This window comes from Ovis canadensis, chromosome 1, assembly GCF_042477335.2.
Source record: "Ovis canadensis isolate MfBH-ARS-UI-01 breed Bighorn chromosome 1, ARS-UI_OviCan_v2, whole genome shotgun sequence".
NCBI lineage: Eukaryota > Metazoa > Chordata > Mammalia > Artiodactyla > Bovidae > Ovis > Ovis canadensis.
The window spans coordinates 249,343,585-249,358,773 of NC_091245.1; the positions used below are offsets into that span (position 1 = coordinate 249,343,585).

General features: G+C 38.0%; 1 protein-coding gene across 10 annotated transcripts in view; it reads right to left on the reverse strand.

Annotated features, from left to right (window-relative positions):
* TRPC1 (transient receptor potential cation channel subfamily C member 1) overlaps positions 1-15,189 on the reverse strand; it is a 58,651-nt gene that overhangs the window by 3,418 nt on the left and 40,044 nt on the right. For 7 of the 10 annotated variants that reach the window (XM_069563323.1, XM_069563342.1, XM_069563353.1 and 4 more), the window contains 4 exons: positions 14,157-14,296; positions 12,369-12,512; positions 4,808-5,019; positions 28-229 (listed from right to left, as the gene is read on the reverse strand). In XM_069563323.1, coding sequence (XP_069419424.1) covers positions 28-229; positions 4,808-5,019; positions 12,369-12,512; positions 14,157-14,296 — 698 coding nt within the window. Of the gene's footprint in view, positions 1-27; positions 230-4,807; positions 5,020-12,368; positions 12,513-13,764; positions 13,879-14,156; positions 14,297-15,189 lie in introns of those variants that run through there. The other 3 variants (XM_069563333.1, XM_069563348.1, XM_069563394.1) reach the window with 2 other exon arrangements.

The following is a 15,189-nucleotide window of genomic DNA, read 5'->3' on the forward strand; positions in this document are numbered from 1 at the left end:
AAAAATTTTAAAAGAATGAATACTTACTGCTATCAACTGAAAACTTTTATGAAGCATTGCCACCAGCAGCTTGGTAAGCACTATCACAACCACAACATTGTACGTCCCAACAATAACAGCTCCGACGAAGGACTGTAATTCTTCTCCGTAGCTAAATCTTGTGACAAAGATTGCCACGTGTGCTAAGGAGAAAATATACCAGAACAAAGCAAAGCAAGTGCCGATGAACCTGTGAAGACAATCATATTTCTATTTGAAAGGAATTTCAAGAAGCTATTTAGCAAAAATAAAGAATTTATTAATACAACATTACATAAAGAATAGATATTTTGTAAAATAACTAGGGATGGACCCAGCATCACAGATATGCCTTACTGTAAACAAAGAAACAAACTCAAAAGGAAGACAAACCATTTCTGTTTATTCTCTTATTATTCTGTCTTTTAGCAACCACAGCAGCCAATGATCCTGTTAATACTTAACAGGATTGTGCCACTTCTTTGTTCAAAAACTTCAAATGGCTCTCAAGCTCCAATGCCCGAAGTCCATAAAAGAGCCAACAAGGTCCTACGTGATCCTATTACCTTGCTTTTTTCCCCTTCCTTTTTTTCTTTGAAGTATAGTTGATTAACCCCACCTCCTTCTCCCCTTTGGTAACCACAGGTTTGTTTTCTATCTCTGAATCTCTATCTTGTTCAGCATATGCCTTCATTTGTATTATATTTTAGACGCCACAATACATTATATAGTATTTGTCTCTGACTTATCTCACTAAACATAGTATTATCCAGGTCCATGCACATTGTTACAAATAGCAGAATTTCATTTTTATGGTTGAGTAACACTCCAATGTGTGTGTGTGTGTGTGTGTGTGTGTGTACACACCCCATTTTCTTAATCTATTCATCTACTGATGGGTCCTTAACCATAGGGCTCATATACATTGGCCTATATCTACTTGTTTTAAACTGATAGTCATTTAAGTTCAAACACATTCTAAAAGATCTGCACTTTACCCACTCACCCACACTGTTTTTGATGTCATATTTTACATCTTCATGATTATCTCTCAACTGTTTACTGTTTTAGTTGCTTTTATGTGTTTTTTCTTTTAATCTATCACTTTTTAAAGTGATCCTCAATCCTTACTCTATACCTGCCTTTCCTAGTGGGATTTTCCCTTTCTTATAGATTCTTATTTCTTTTCCATTTAGAGAAGACCCTTCAACATTTCTTTTAGGGGAGGTTTCATATTGATGAATTCTTTTAGTTTTTGATGGTTTGTTCTCTCTCCTCCTGTTCTAAGTGATGATCTTGCTGGGTAGAGTATCCTAATAGAGGTTTTTCCCTCTCAGCACTGAATAAATCTCCAATCTGCAAAGTTTCTGCAGAGAAATCAGCTGATAATCTTATGCAAGTCCCTGTATACGACTATTTTTCTCTTGATGCCTTTGGAATTCTAACTCTTGCTACATTACTTATGGTATGTCTTGATGTGGGTCTGTTTGGTTTCCTCTTTCTTGGGACCCTCTGTGCTTCCTGTACCTGGATATCCGTTTTCTTCTTCAGGTTTGGGAAAGTTTCAGGCACAATGTCTTCAAATATATTTTCAATCCCCTTCTCGCTCTGTCTCCTTCTAGAATAATTATGCGAATGCTTGTTTGCTTAATGTCCTAGAAATCTGGTGGACTGCTTTTGCTCTTTTTCACTTTGTCTTCCTTTCTGCTGGTCTGATTGGGTAATTTCCATCATTCCATCGTCTAAACCACTTATGTGCTCTTCTGTGTCACGTAGTCTGCTATTCATTTTTTATTTCAGATATTGAATTGCCTATTTTTGTTTTAATATTTATTTTTAATTGATTGATGTTTTATATTGGTTTGGTTTCTGTAATACATAAACATGAATTAACCATAGGTGTACATACAGAATTGCTTATTTTTGAGTCTTTTTTTTATATTTTCTAGTTCCTTGCTAAAATCTTTGTTTAGATTATGTTCTCTTGACGCAAACTAATTTAGTTAGCATTTTTATTACCAATGATTTGAATACTTTATCTGGTTAATTATTTCTGTTTCATTATTTTTTCAAGGTTTTTCTCTTACTTTCTCAAGTGAGAGTAGTTCCTCTGCCTTTTCATTTTACTTAACTTTCTCTGCCTCTATGAATTTAGGTGAAACAGTTGCCTACTGTGGTCTTGAAGAGGTGTTCTTCTGGGTGTCCCCAAAGGATTTGGTGGGATGGCTGGATTTGATGCAGACACCAATCTCTCCTCAGGATATGCTGGCAGCTCTCACCTTGGTGGGGGGAATGGCTGGAGACGGAAGGTCTAGAGCCCATGCAGGGTGTGAGAAGGGACATCTCCCTGCTCAGTGGCCGTCACCGCCCTGTGGTCAGGGGTGGGATCTACTCCCAAGCTGCTGGAGTAGAAGCCCTGAGAGTCAACCTGGAGCTGGATCTACTCCTTTTAAGTGTGTGTGTTTTTTCTTCCCCCCCACACCAGGATCTTCGCCCCAAAGGAGGGGCGTGCTGAAGCAACTGGGGCTCATGTACTTACAGAGTCCCATGTGCTACCTGTGTTAAGGGTCCACGGCTCCACTCAGATGTGGCCCATGGTTGTGTTTCTTCCCTGGTCATGGCTGCTGAGTGCTGCACTGTGGTGTGGAGTGAGTGGGGCCAGAGCATTCACTCAGATTGGCTTTGAGCATACAGCAAGGTGGTCACAGGAAACCCAGCAGCTATGCTGCTGTCAAAACTATGGATTGCTTCCAGAGTGCCCCTGGAGTAAGCTCCAACTACAGCGACTGCCTCCTCCCCTGGGCTACACTCCAGGTCTGAGTTGCCTCTGTGTCTCAAAACTGAGTCTTTTCCCAGGTCCTGATGCCCTAGATCCAGGGACATGCTGTGACATAGAATGAGCAGGGCTAGGGTATTCGCTCAGTTCAGGCTTGGGAGAGCAGTGAGCTGGTCATAGGAAACCTGGCAGCCATTAGGGCAGACCTCCTCTGCCCTAGCCAGGGGCAAGCCAGCACCTGCACTCCTCATGAGTTGGAGTCCAGGCTTCATGTGTCCCAGGGATTCTCCAACCAACCAGCTAAGGCAGCCTGTCTCCTATGCATAGAACCCAGATTAGGAGAGTCTGTGGCTTGACCCACTCACTCCCCAGGGTAAGTGTCCACCTGTGTAATCTCCCTTTTCTTTTGAGTGCCCCCATAGGGGTACAAGTCCTGATCAATCACTTTTTTCTCATCCTACCTGATTACACGTGTACCTTTCTTAGAGCCTTGGCTGTACTGGAGTCCTTGTGCCCGTTTCTAGCTGGCTTTCACTGAGAATTATTCCACATGTAGATGCATTTTTTATATGTTTGTGGAGGGAGGTGAGCTCCATGTCCTCTTATTCTCCCATCTTGATCTGCTTTATTCCCCATTGAAAGTGAAAGTATTAGTTGCTCAGTCATGAGTAACTCAGTCCTGAGCTCAGTCATGAGTTTTGACCCCATGGACTGTAGCCTGCCAGGCTCCTCTGCCCATGGGATTCTTCAGGCGAGAATACTGGAGTGGGTTACCATTCCCTTCTTCAGGGGATCTTTCCGATCCAGCGAATGAACCCAGGTCTCCTCCACTGCAGGAAGATTCTCTACTGTCTGAGCTGCCGGGAAGCCCAGTTCCCCATCACCTTCCTGACTCAGTCTACAACTCTCCCTCTGATTCACTGCATACCATCTAGACTGGCCTCCTGGCTTTCCTTGAGCGTGCTAGTTACACTCTCCTCTCAGGGCATTTGCCTTTGCCATTCCCTTATCTGCCAGCTCTCTCCCTCCAGATTCTTCTTCATGCCTTGATCCTTCACCAGCTTTATAGTTTTACTTGAATGTCATCTTTTGTGAGGGCTTCCCTAACCTCCTATCTAACTAAAGCTACACACCCTCTTATACAAAAGTCCTCCTTGGCCCAAGCTTTCCTCAGGCTACTGGTCCTTATCAATATTGTATAATATCAGTTCAGTTCATGTCCGACTCTTTGCGACCCCATGAACTGAGCACACCAGGCTTCCCTGTCCACTGTCTCCCTAAGTTTGCTCAAACTCACGTCCATTGAGTCAGTAATGCTACTAAACATCTCATCTTCTGCCACCTCCTCCTCCTTTTGCCTTCAATCCTTTCCCAATCTTTTTCCAATGAGTCAGCTCTTCCCATCAGGTGGCCAAAATATTGGAGCTTCTGCTTCAGCATCAGTCCTTCCAGTGAATATTCAGGACTCATTTCCTTTAGGATGGACTAATTGGATCTCCTTGCAGTCCAAGGGACTCTCAAGAGTCTTCTCCAACACCACAGTTCAAAAATCAACTTTTCAGCATTCAGCTTTCTTAATGGTCCAACTCTCACATCCATAAGTGACTACTGGAAAAACCATAGCTTTGACTAGACAGACCACTGTCGGCAAAGTAATATCTCTACTTGTTAACACGCTATCTAGGTTTGTCATAGTTTTTCTTCCAAGGAGCAAGTGTCTTTTAATTTCATGGCTTATTCTTATTTTTACTGCCTGTATCACCTCACCAGGAAATAAACTCCATGAAAGTAGTTTTTGTTCACTGATACTTCATTTCTTTAGCACTTAGAACAGTGTCTGGCATACTGAAGGTGTTTGTTGTTGATGATTATCAAATGATTCATGACAAGTAAGTATTTCTTATTCAAAAGGTGTATCTTAAAGAAAATATGAAGTTCTAGTTCTATAGGTATAAATTCACATGTAACAGGGTAGAAAGAAATATGTTTACTAAAAATTTAAAAGACACTCACGAATGGAAGGTATCATTGCTTTGCTGTTCACAGAATATGCCTACACAGTCCTTCTGTTCTTTTGGAGTGTAGCCTTTATCATACAGTTGTGTCAGCCCAATTGTGAAAGAAAACAAAACAAGAAGAAACATTCCAAGAAATTTTCCGAAATCTTGTAACATCTGTCCCATTGAAATCTGTGGAAATATTACATAGGTGTTCATTAAAATCATCTGGAAAACAAAAATATGAAAAACTAAATGACCATGCAAGAAAATACATGATCCACAAGGCTATTCTTTTTCCCCTGTGAGGTATTTCATCAGTTTTAAACATCAAAAATCCAGTTACCAAACAAAAACCCATTCTGATCATGCCAGCACTGTGAGTGTTAGATGGTACATTCCTTGATTCTGGACCAAGTCTGCAGAAGATAGTGCTGCTATGAAGGTAGAGGAAGAGGCCCGGAGATTGAAGAAAAGGCCTAAGTTGCAAGGGATGAAAGGAAAATTCCTTGCTAAAACCTAAAGGGAAATAAATGCTTACATTTATTGTTTCACAAAGTTTACAAATACAAAACCATTATGACATTAAGTTTTCAAATTTTGCAACCAATTCTAAAAACCACTTCTTAAAGAACAGCGTTTCCTCCTTGAGGACTGACCTAATCTCTGTTGCCAGGGTGATGAATTTTCACTGAGGTCTATTAAGAAAAAAGTATATGAGTTAAGTCAAATGAGAGGATCTAATACTTGTACGTGAGTATCTTTGGTAATTTAGATTACGTGTAGCACGTCTGGAAGCTTTATTCAAGCCTAATTTCATTCTCCTTCAATACTCTTTCAAAATCTGGGGAATAGGTGCTTTTTATAAATTCCATACAAATTTGGAGACTAATTTAACATAACCTTTTGACCCTGAAATTCTATGCCTAGGAATTTAGCCCATAGGAAGTACACAAAGATGCATAACATACAAGGATTTTCACTGGAGCATTGTAGCAAAAATTAGAACATTCTAAAGCTGTTGTTACAAAGAATGGAGTTTGATGTGCTGACATAGAAAGGTACCTAGAAAACGTTAAGTCAAAAAAGCAAGGTATATGATAGTATTATAACAGCTATTTTTTAAAGAACAGATAAAATATATTTTTTCATATAGATAAAGTTTGATATGCACAGGAAATTCCTGAAAGTTTACACAAGAAACCATTAACAGTGCCTACCTATAGGACTAGCAGTGTGGAAGGCAGGCTTTCTCACTTTACACTCCTTTGAATCTTCTTTGCTATATGCATTTTTTAAGATAAAAAAAGTTAGTGTTTAGAAATAATCCTTCCTCAAATGTAACCAGGTCAAATTTATACAGTTTGTTAATCCAACTTCAAATAAAATTCTGAACTGCCTCAAGCCTGCCAACATAACATATGCCAGTTGCCAATGTTACAAACAGTAGGAGCAGGCAAGTGGCCAAGCCCCTCCAGCCCACTAAAGTGAGCCAGCTAATTAAGTAGAAGAGGTGCTAAAATTTTCAGGCACAGCACAAGCTAGTATTTCAGGCAACTTGGAGTGGATAGGTCCACCAGGCCTGATGTCTGTGCATTTGATCAGTATGTGCTAGTTTTCAAAATCTCATGCTTCCCTCACTTGGCCCTCTTGCAAAATTCTGATGGAAGAAACAGAGAGCTTTCAGAATTGGAAAGCTTAAACTGTGTGAGAAAGAGAAGAAATCCATTTCTCTCTTCATCAAGGATAGCTTTATTATGTCATTTTGGAAAGAAATCATTTATTCAGATTATCAGTGCTTAGAATAAAGCCATATCATGTTAGTAGAGAACCTAATAATGTATGATGGTTAAGAATACAGTAACTGCTTTAGATAATGATAGAAAAGACTAAATTTGAAGAAAATTTAGACACTGCAAGCTTAAAGGTAATTTCAAAAATTCAGTCCAAAAGTAAAATTCCTCATTTAATATTACTGAGTTTTAAAGGCAAGCGTAATTCAATTTCAGTATCAAGATGAGCAATAATTGATAAGAACACCACAAACTTCATGACTTGTTTTTTAAAAACATGATATTAACTCTTGTATAAGATGGAAGAACCAAAATTAGCTACAGTGGATATCACTGACGTGGACATTAGCTTGAAGAGCACATTTATGAAACATTCAGGTGAAAGGCAAACATGAAAAGTAGTAAACTAATTTAGTCTGAGAAATACTACAAGGCTTATTTGTAAAAATAACAATCATGCTTCCTTAAATATTTATTTATTTATTTAAAACTACTTAGCAGTTTTAAAATTGAGAAATGTGAACAGTAAGTAGTAAAAAACATAGTAACTTAAAAATTAATATTGACATTTATACAATAGTATATACAGAGAAAAATATCTTCCTAGTAATCAGAAAAATGGAAATTAAAGAAAACTACCACAATAATAGAAGGAGGAAGGAGAACACTAAAGCTATGAATGTGACGAACATATTCTTTTTTTGTGACTGAAAATTAATACATCCTTTTATATAGAAATACCGAGGCACCATGAGAATCCTATCTTTCAATAGGTTAATACTACTTTTAAGATGTATTATCTAGGAGCCCACCAGGCTCTTCTGTCCATGGAATTCTCCAGGCAAGAGCACTGCAGTGGGTAGCCATTTCCTTCTCCAGGGGGTCCTCCCAACCCAGGGACTGAACCTGGGCCTTATGCATTGCCGGCAGATTCTTCACCACCTGAGCCACCAGGGAAGCCCAAGACATCCTTACGTGTGCTCTGTCACTCAGTCGTGTCCCACTCTTTGAGACCCCATGGACTGCAGCCCACTAGGCTCCTCTGTCCATGGGGTTTTCCAGGCAGAATACTGGAGTGGGTTGTCATTTCCTACTCCAGGGGAATCTTCCCAACCCAGGGATCAGACTCAAGTCTCTTGTGTCTCCTGCATTGGCAGGCGGGTTCTTTACCACTGAGCCACCTAGGAAGCCAAGATATCCTTATGAAATACTTTAACATAAGAAAAAGCCTCATATACAGAAAACACTATGTAGAATAGCAAAAATACGCTAAATGCCTGATAGAGGAAAGAGTTGATATCATTAGGGTGCATATCAAGTATTAAGTTTAAAAAGTTGTTGACAAGAGTTACAAAAATAACTTCTAGTCATTCTTCCAAATCTTTCTTGAGAAAAACCCATAATTATTTGTAGAAAAGTTCTATCTAATCAAGCTGCTGCTGCTGCTGCTGCTGCTAAGTTGCTCCAGTCATGTCCGACTCTGTGCGACCCCATAGACGGCAGCCCACCAGGCTCCCCCGTCCCTGGGATTTTCCAGGCAAGAACACTGGAGCAACTGAACATACAGCTTAAAACTAAGTATGCTCCTGCTGCTAAGTCACTTCAGTCGTGTCCGACTCTGTGCGACCCCATAGACGGCAGCCCACCAGGCTCCCCCGTCCCTGGGATTTTCCAGGCAAGAACACTGGAGTGGGTTGCCATTTCCTTCTCCAATGCATGAAAGTGAAAAATGAAAGTGAAGTTGCTCAGTCGTGTCCGACTCTGCAACCCCATGGACTGCAGTCCACTAGGCTCCTCTGTCCATGGGATTTTCCAGGCAAGGGTACTGGAGTGGGGTGCCATTGCCTTCTCCAATCTAACCAAGCTAGTCATACCCAACACGTCCTTCATATCTGTCAAAACAATCAAAGTGGACTACATTTCTCACACCATATACAAAAACCTGAAGCCATAAAACTCCTATAAGAAAACACAAGCAGTATGCTTTTTGTCACTGGTCTTGGCAATACAGCTTTGGATATGTCGAGTGGCAAGGAAGGCAAAAACAAAAATAAATGGGACCTACTGAAACTTAAAAGGTTTTCCACAGCAGGGGAAACCATCAACAAAGTTAAAAGCCAGCACACTGAATGGGAGAAGATATTTGCAAACAATGTATCTGATAAGAGGTTAATAAACAAAATATACAGAGAAATCACAACTCAAACTTCCTGACTCTCTCTAAGCACCCCCTCAGTCATGCTCCCAAGTCCTTTGTATATAATCTCTATATTTTTCACTTTATACCAATATTTATGTTTGTCTCTTCTAGCAGTCAATCACTGCTAAATCAAGACCATTTTATATATCCAATATAGGATAATTCTATGACCTTGATTTGCCTGGTATAGTTCCAGTTCAGAGCTGTCGTCCCAACTTAGTAATGAAAAACATCTTTTCATTCTCCAAAGTATCTCTATAAGAATAATAAATTATGGTCATTTTAACTAAGGGAGAGAACTAGAGTTCTACTATATAATCAGTTACAATAAAAGTCTGTCAGCTTCTAAATCTACAAAAATTTGGAAGGACAAATGTTAGTAATTTATGTTAAATAAATGTTAGTTATTTATGGAGATAAATTTAACAGACAACTGCATGAATCACATAAAAACATTATCTGATATAACAGGTTATGTATGTAAAGAAAAAAAGTTATACTTTAGCTAAAGTAGTTAACTTATTGTCAATTTTCCTCACAACTGGGTCAATCTATTTTAAGTGAATTCCTGGCTTATGATTAACAAAACAGAAAAAAATGTTTTACAAATCTTCTGCACAAAATGATTTAGACTTCTTTCTCACTAACATGTTATACAAGTCTGTCATGTTAATAAGACTAGTCTGGAAAACAAATGTCTTCATGGGAGAAATTTTTAAAGTAAACACCTGAAGATAGAACTCCACAGATTCCTATTCAATTTCTATTTTTCATCCTCTTTCTGACTAACCAGACCTTAGTTTGGGGGCAATATGGTCAATTAAGGGCTTCCCAGGTGGCACTAGTGGGAAAGAACCCACCTGCCAATGCAGGAGACATAAGAAACACAGATTCGATCCCTGGGTCGGGGAGATCCCGTGGAGGAGGGCAACCCATTCCACTGTTCTTGCCTAGAAAAACCTATAGACAGAGGAGCCTGGTGGGCTACAGTCCACAGGGTTGCAAAGAGTCAGTCACAACAGAAGCAACTCAGCACAGCAGGGCACGGCACAGCATGCTCAATTAAAAGAGTACTCATCTCTTCAGAGACACGAATAGCCATGTGACCCAATTCTGGCCAATGAGTTATAAGTGAAAGTATTTGGTAGGCCTCAAGGGAAAATAACTGTCCTCTTGTTGAAAAAAAGAAAGACAGCAGGCTCATTCTTTCTGCCTTTCCCTTTTTTCCTGCTGAATGCAGACTTGATATAATGACTTGGGGCAGGGAGCCTGCAACCTTGAGAAGTAGTCATACTCTAAACAAGTTTATACATTTGCAAAACTCATCAAACTATCTAGTTAGGACGGGTGCATTTTATAGTATGGAAAATGATACCTTAATAAAGATAATTTTTATTATTTATTTTTTGGCCACATCCCAAAACATGGGGGATCTAGTTTCTTGATAGGGATCAAACTCATGCCCCCTGCAATAGGAATAGGGTGTCTTAACCACTGGATCACCAGGGAAGTCCCAAGATAATTGTTAAAAAATCATTTGCTGGACAAGATCATAACCTTTTAACATATTTTATGATTAACGTACAGACCTTTTTTAAAAAATAGGAACAAAATAAATATTTGTTAGCTTGACTTTAATTATTTGTTAATTCTGTGGCTATTTGAGCAATATAAAGTACTCTGCTGGAGGAGGAAAAATACCCACCATAGTTGAAAAGACAAATATCCACTTATGCAGTATTTGTACACACATCTGCAGTTCTTTGGGGAAGAGATTAGGTCAGGAAGACCTGACTCAACTGTTCTCAGAAAAAGAAACAAATAATTTACCAAGAAATAATAATATACTTTCTCCTATTTAACCCTTCGTAAAAATCTATAAAGCAATTTCCAGCATAGAAATCTAGTGATACCACTAGGTTTTAGTTAAGAAACAAACAAAACAATGTGCATGTAAAAATACTGCTGACTCTTGGTTAAAAACATTTATAGAAGATACTAGAGGCAAAATTAAATCAAAATAACATTTAAATAATAGACAAACTAAACCAGTATTTGATAAATCATGTTTCGGAGGAAAAAGACCTGAGCATATTTCATGAAAAATGGGTATGATGTTAAATAAATCTAGGTGACGATAGTTTGAACAAGGTTAAACAAGTTTCGTTACTTCTTTCTCACAGGCTTTAATGTGATCATGTGTACTGCGAATTCCCGAAAGAGGTTATATGGAATGCGGTGTGTCCCAAACTTAGTCAGAGATTCTCACAGGACTTGGCTTGAGGGAGCCACATTTTAGGAAACACTCTGAATGATGACAGCACGAGTCAAATCAAATCAAATTGGGGTTTTCCTCCATATTTTGTTTTCGTATTTCTGTTGGAGAAGGTAATTATGCATTTTATTTAAAATATCTTCTTTAAAATTATAAAAAAGAATCAAAATCGTCGGTAAATTTTGACTTAATAAGAAAGATTGAATACTGCTCAAATATCCAGACTTATAAAATAACAGAGTATTATGTAGAGCTGGTCACAAGCAGAGTTGACCCCACCTTTCAAGAACAACCAGCTACTAAAATCTGTGGGGTATGTGCAACCAACTCTGAGTCCTTTCTTCAGTGTAAAGAGACTCAGAATTTATCCCTGGACTCTCTCAATAATAATCATATTACTTTGAATAAATAAAACCTTGATTACCTTAACTGTAAAAGTACTAGAAAGTGTAAAGCTAGACTATATAAACTATGAAATTTTTAGCTCTAAATATGTTATTTTCTGGGCTTCCTTCATGGTCCAGTGATTAAGAATCTGCCTGCCAACGCAGGGGACACGGGTTCAATCCCTGCTCCAGGAAGATCTCACATGCCAAGGAGCGACTAAGCCTGAACACAGCAACTAGGCCTGTGCTCGAGAGCCCGGGAGCCGCAACTCCCAAGCATGTGAGCCGTAACGACTGAGACTGTATGCCTAGAGACTGTTCTACAACCGGGGGAGCCACCACAGCGAGAGGACCCCGCTTCTGCAACTAGAGAGTAGCCCCCACTCACCACAACCACAGAACGTCTGCACCCAGAAACAAAGATGTAGCACAGCCAAAATAAATACATCTTTAAAAAATTCAAATATGCCATTTTCTGACTTATTATGTTTAATAGTTATTAAGTAATGTGAGGAAGTATTTTATGAAATATATCTTATTTTCAAAACCATCATGAAGTATGAACTCTGCACAATATCTCCCCCTTATATTTGTCACTTAAAACTTTAAAGGTGAAGTTCATCTTGGTAAAAAGCATATTTTATGTCCCTCTACTGTCTGAAGTATTTATTTCAAACATATCCATATTTGTAGACTTGGGAAAGAGGGACAATGGACCACAACTGAATAAAACTCTGGATATCTGAAAAGGATTATCATTCAGCCAGAAAAAAAAGCAGATGAACATGCTGTTACTTTTTCAACTGTTAATTATTTTCAAAAGCGAAGTTTAGCTTTGACATCATGAGAAATAATATTCCAGCGGACAAGAAAAAGGTGTAGTAGCTTTAATAAATATTCTTTAAGAAACTGTAACTGCTTACCTGTAATGGACCCAAGATAGAGCTTGTTGTATACATAAAAAAGAGACGAAGATAACTCAGAACGTTGGCAAATGCAAAAAGTCCCTCTGCCACCAGTGTAGGGTGGAACGCATCCCAGTCCTTCCGATCCGCAAAATCATGAAACTAAGATTAGGAAGAAAAAGCCAAAGGTAAGTTGCTCTCTCAACTTAGGAAAATAAAAACAAATACTCTGACCATTGAAAGAAAACCATTTTGTCTCTCCTTGTGGCAGAACTCCATTTATGTTTCATAAACTTCTCTTTTAATAGAAATAACATTGTTTTAAATAAATAGATGATTTCTACACATATGGAGCAATATCTATTGTGTTCCATGAAGAGGTTTTCTCAGAAATTCTCATGCTTTGAAAGATGAAATAATTTTTTAAAGACAGTCATTAAACTTTTTATGAATGAAATTTTTGCTAGTCTTTCTTAAATTCCACAACACAAGCTTGAAATTAATTAGCTTTTGCATTAAATTAAGCTAGCTACTTGACTCAAGATTCTACAATGTACCACAGAAGCTCTTCTCCCTTCTAAACAAGAACAAAAAGGGTGTATTATTATACCTGGACACAGAGTAACCACATGTTTCAACTGCCTGGGACACTCCCAGATTACATACAGTTTTCCTGGCCTAATTATTAATTGTGCTTTTCTTCATTTGTATATCTTGGTTTGAAATAATAAAATTATATGGGTACCCTGCTTCTACAGGGTAGTCTAAGAGACCAGTCTAAAAAAGGGACCAGTCTTAAAAAACCAATGACCATCAACCTCTCTATCCAATCATTTCTCTATAAGTAATCAATTTTTATTTTCTTAATAACCTCACAACTCTGGTCATTGAACATACCTAATAAACATGTTCTGTACTAATGATCAAATACAGGAACAGAGTTTTTAATAAAGTGGTATAAGAAAATTAGTTTGCTTTCTCTCTAGTCTGTAAATTAGCCAAAACTCAAAAAATATTATATAATAGTTCCTTGAATGTGACACCTCAGAATTCTAAACTCAGGTGTAAACAAAGATAGTCAACATAGTTTCTGTTACCTTTCCTGGGCTTTAAATCAATCTTTATAAAAGTAACATTGTAAGATGTCTATAAGGTTGGATTTTTGTCAAATTTTAAATATAAAACTATAGGCATCAGAAAATAATTAAATTTACATCACTTTTTAAGCTATGGAGATAATCGTCATGATTTGGAATGTGTAAAACACCATAATGAGTTCCATTCAGATAAACTTTTCCCCGGTAAATATAACCAATTTAAATAACTTTGTGTTCTCATTTTAAGTAATAGGTAAATTAACCTAGCTCAGATATAAGGAATTGGCATTTGGTAGAAAGAAAATGCCCGGACAGACCTGGATTTAAATCCAGTCTTGGTTTCTTACTGTGTGGTCTTGGACAAGTTACTTATTATCTCTGAGCTTCCTTTTCCTTATTTGCAAAATGGGGATAAGGACATCTGTCTCATAGAGTCCCTGTGAGAATAAAATGAGATAAAGTATAGCAAGTATCAACCAAGGTACCTGGCATATAATAGGTAACCAACATTTAAAGGTAATTAACACCCTTGAAAGTATTAGAAGGAAGGAAACAATGGGCACTATTTCCTTGCCAAAGATAGGTTTAAAATGAAAACACATCAGACACAGATTTGGGCCAAAGTAACTCTGAGATCCATGGCTAAATATCTTGGGGTTTTCCTAAATAAACTTCACTCCTGCCTTCAATTGACATAGTTAATAGTCACCTTGTTGTGAGCAACCACTTTGAGGGCAAAGGTTGCCAAATAAAGTGAATTCATGACAAAACTGAGCTGATTACGAGATTCTTCTAAAAAGTCTTCCAACCCTTCATACCAGAGTCTTTTAATGTCTGACCATATCATTCCTAAAAAAAAAAAAAACAGAAAAAAAAATCAGATGAGGCCCTCTTAATTCAATAAAAAACTAAAAAGATACATTAAGAGTCAAAGTATTAAATAAATAACATGTATCATCTGTAGACTCATTCAGAAGAAAAAAATAACATTCAGTAAAAAGTTCTCAAAATTTGAAAGAAAAGGAATCTTTAGCTTCATCTGACAATATCTTTCCCAGAGAGGGATTGTAATAAATGATGTGAAACAAGCATAAGAAAACAAATAAATCATTGTTAAATGTCCCCTCCCCAAAGGCTCGGTTCCTGATTATTTTCTCTATCTACACTCCTATAGTGACCTCATCCAGTCTGGTCTAATGGCTTTAAATAGTTATCTATGCGGTAGACTTTCAAATTTTTAACCAAACCTATATTTACACAATAATAAGTATCTCTAACCCTCCCTCCTAAACTTAACCTGCACAGGTAGTTGGCTACTTTAAATCTCAAACTGGATGTTCCAACATGTCCGAACTGAATTCCTAGTCTCTGCTCCCAAGCTCACAGCACTTGGAGACTTCCGTATCTCAGCTGATGGCAACTCCATCCTAGATGCTCACTCTAAATGTCCTTGCTTCACCCTTGACTGATATTCTTGTAAACCACACATTCAATGCAATAGTAAATCCGTTGGCTCTATTTTCAAAATAGAGTTAGGAACTAACCTTTCTCACCACCACTTCAAATTCAAGCCACTATCTTCTCTGGCCTGAATGTCTGAAATAACCCACTTGGTCTCCCTGCTTCTACCCTATTTCCCCTGAAATCTATTCTCAACACAGCAATCAGAACAATCTTTTTAAAATGCAAGTATTATTTCTCTCATCAAAACCCTGTAGCAAGTCCCAGAGGACAAAGAATTA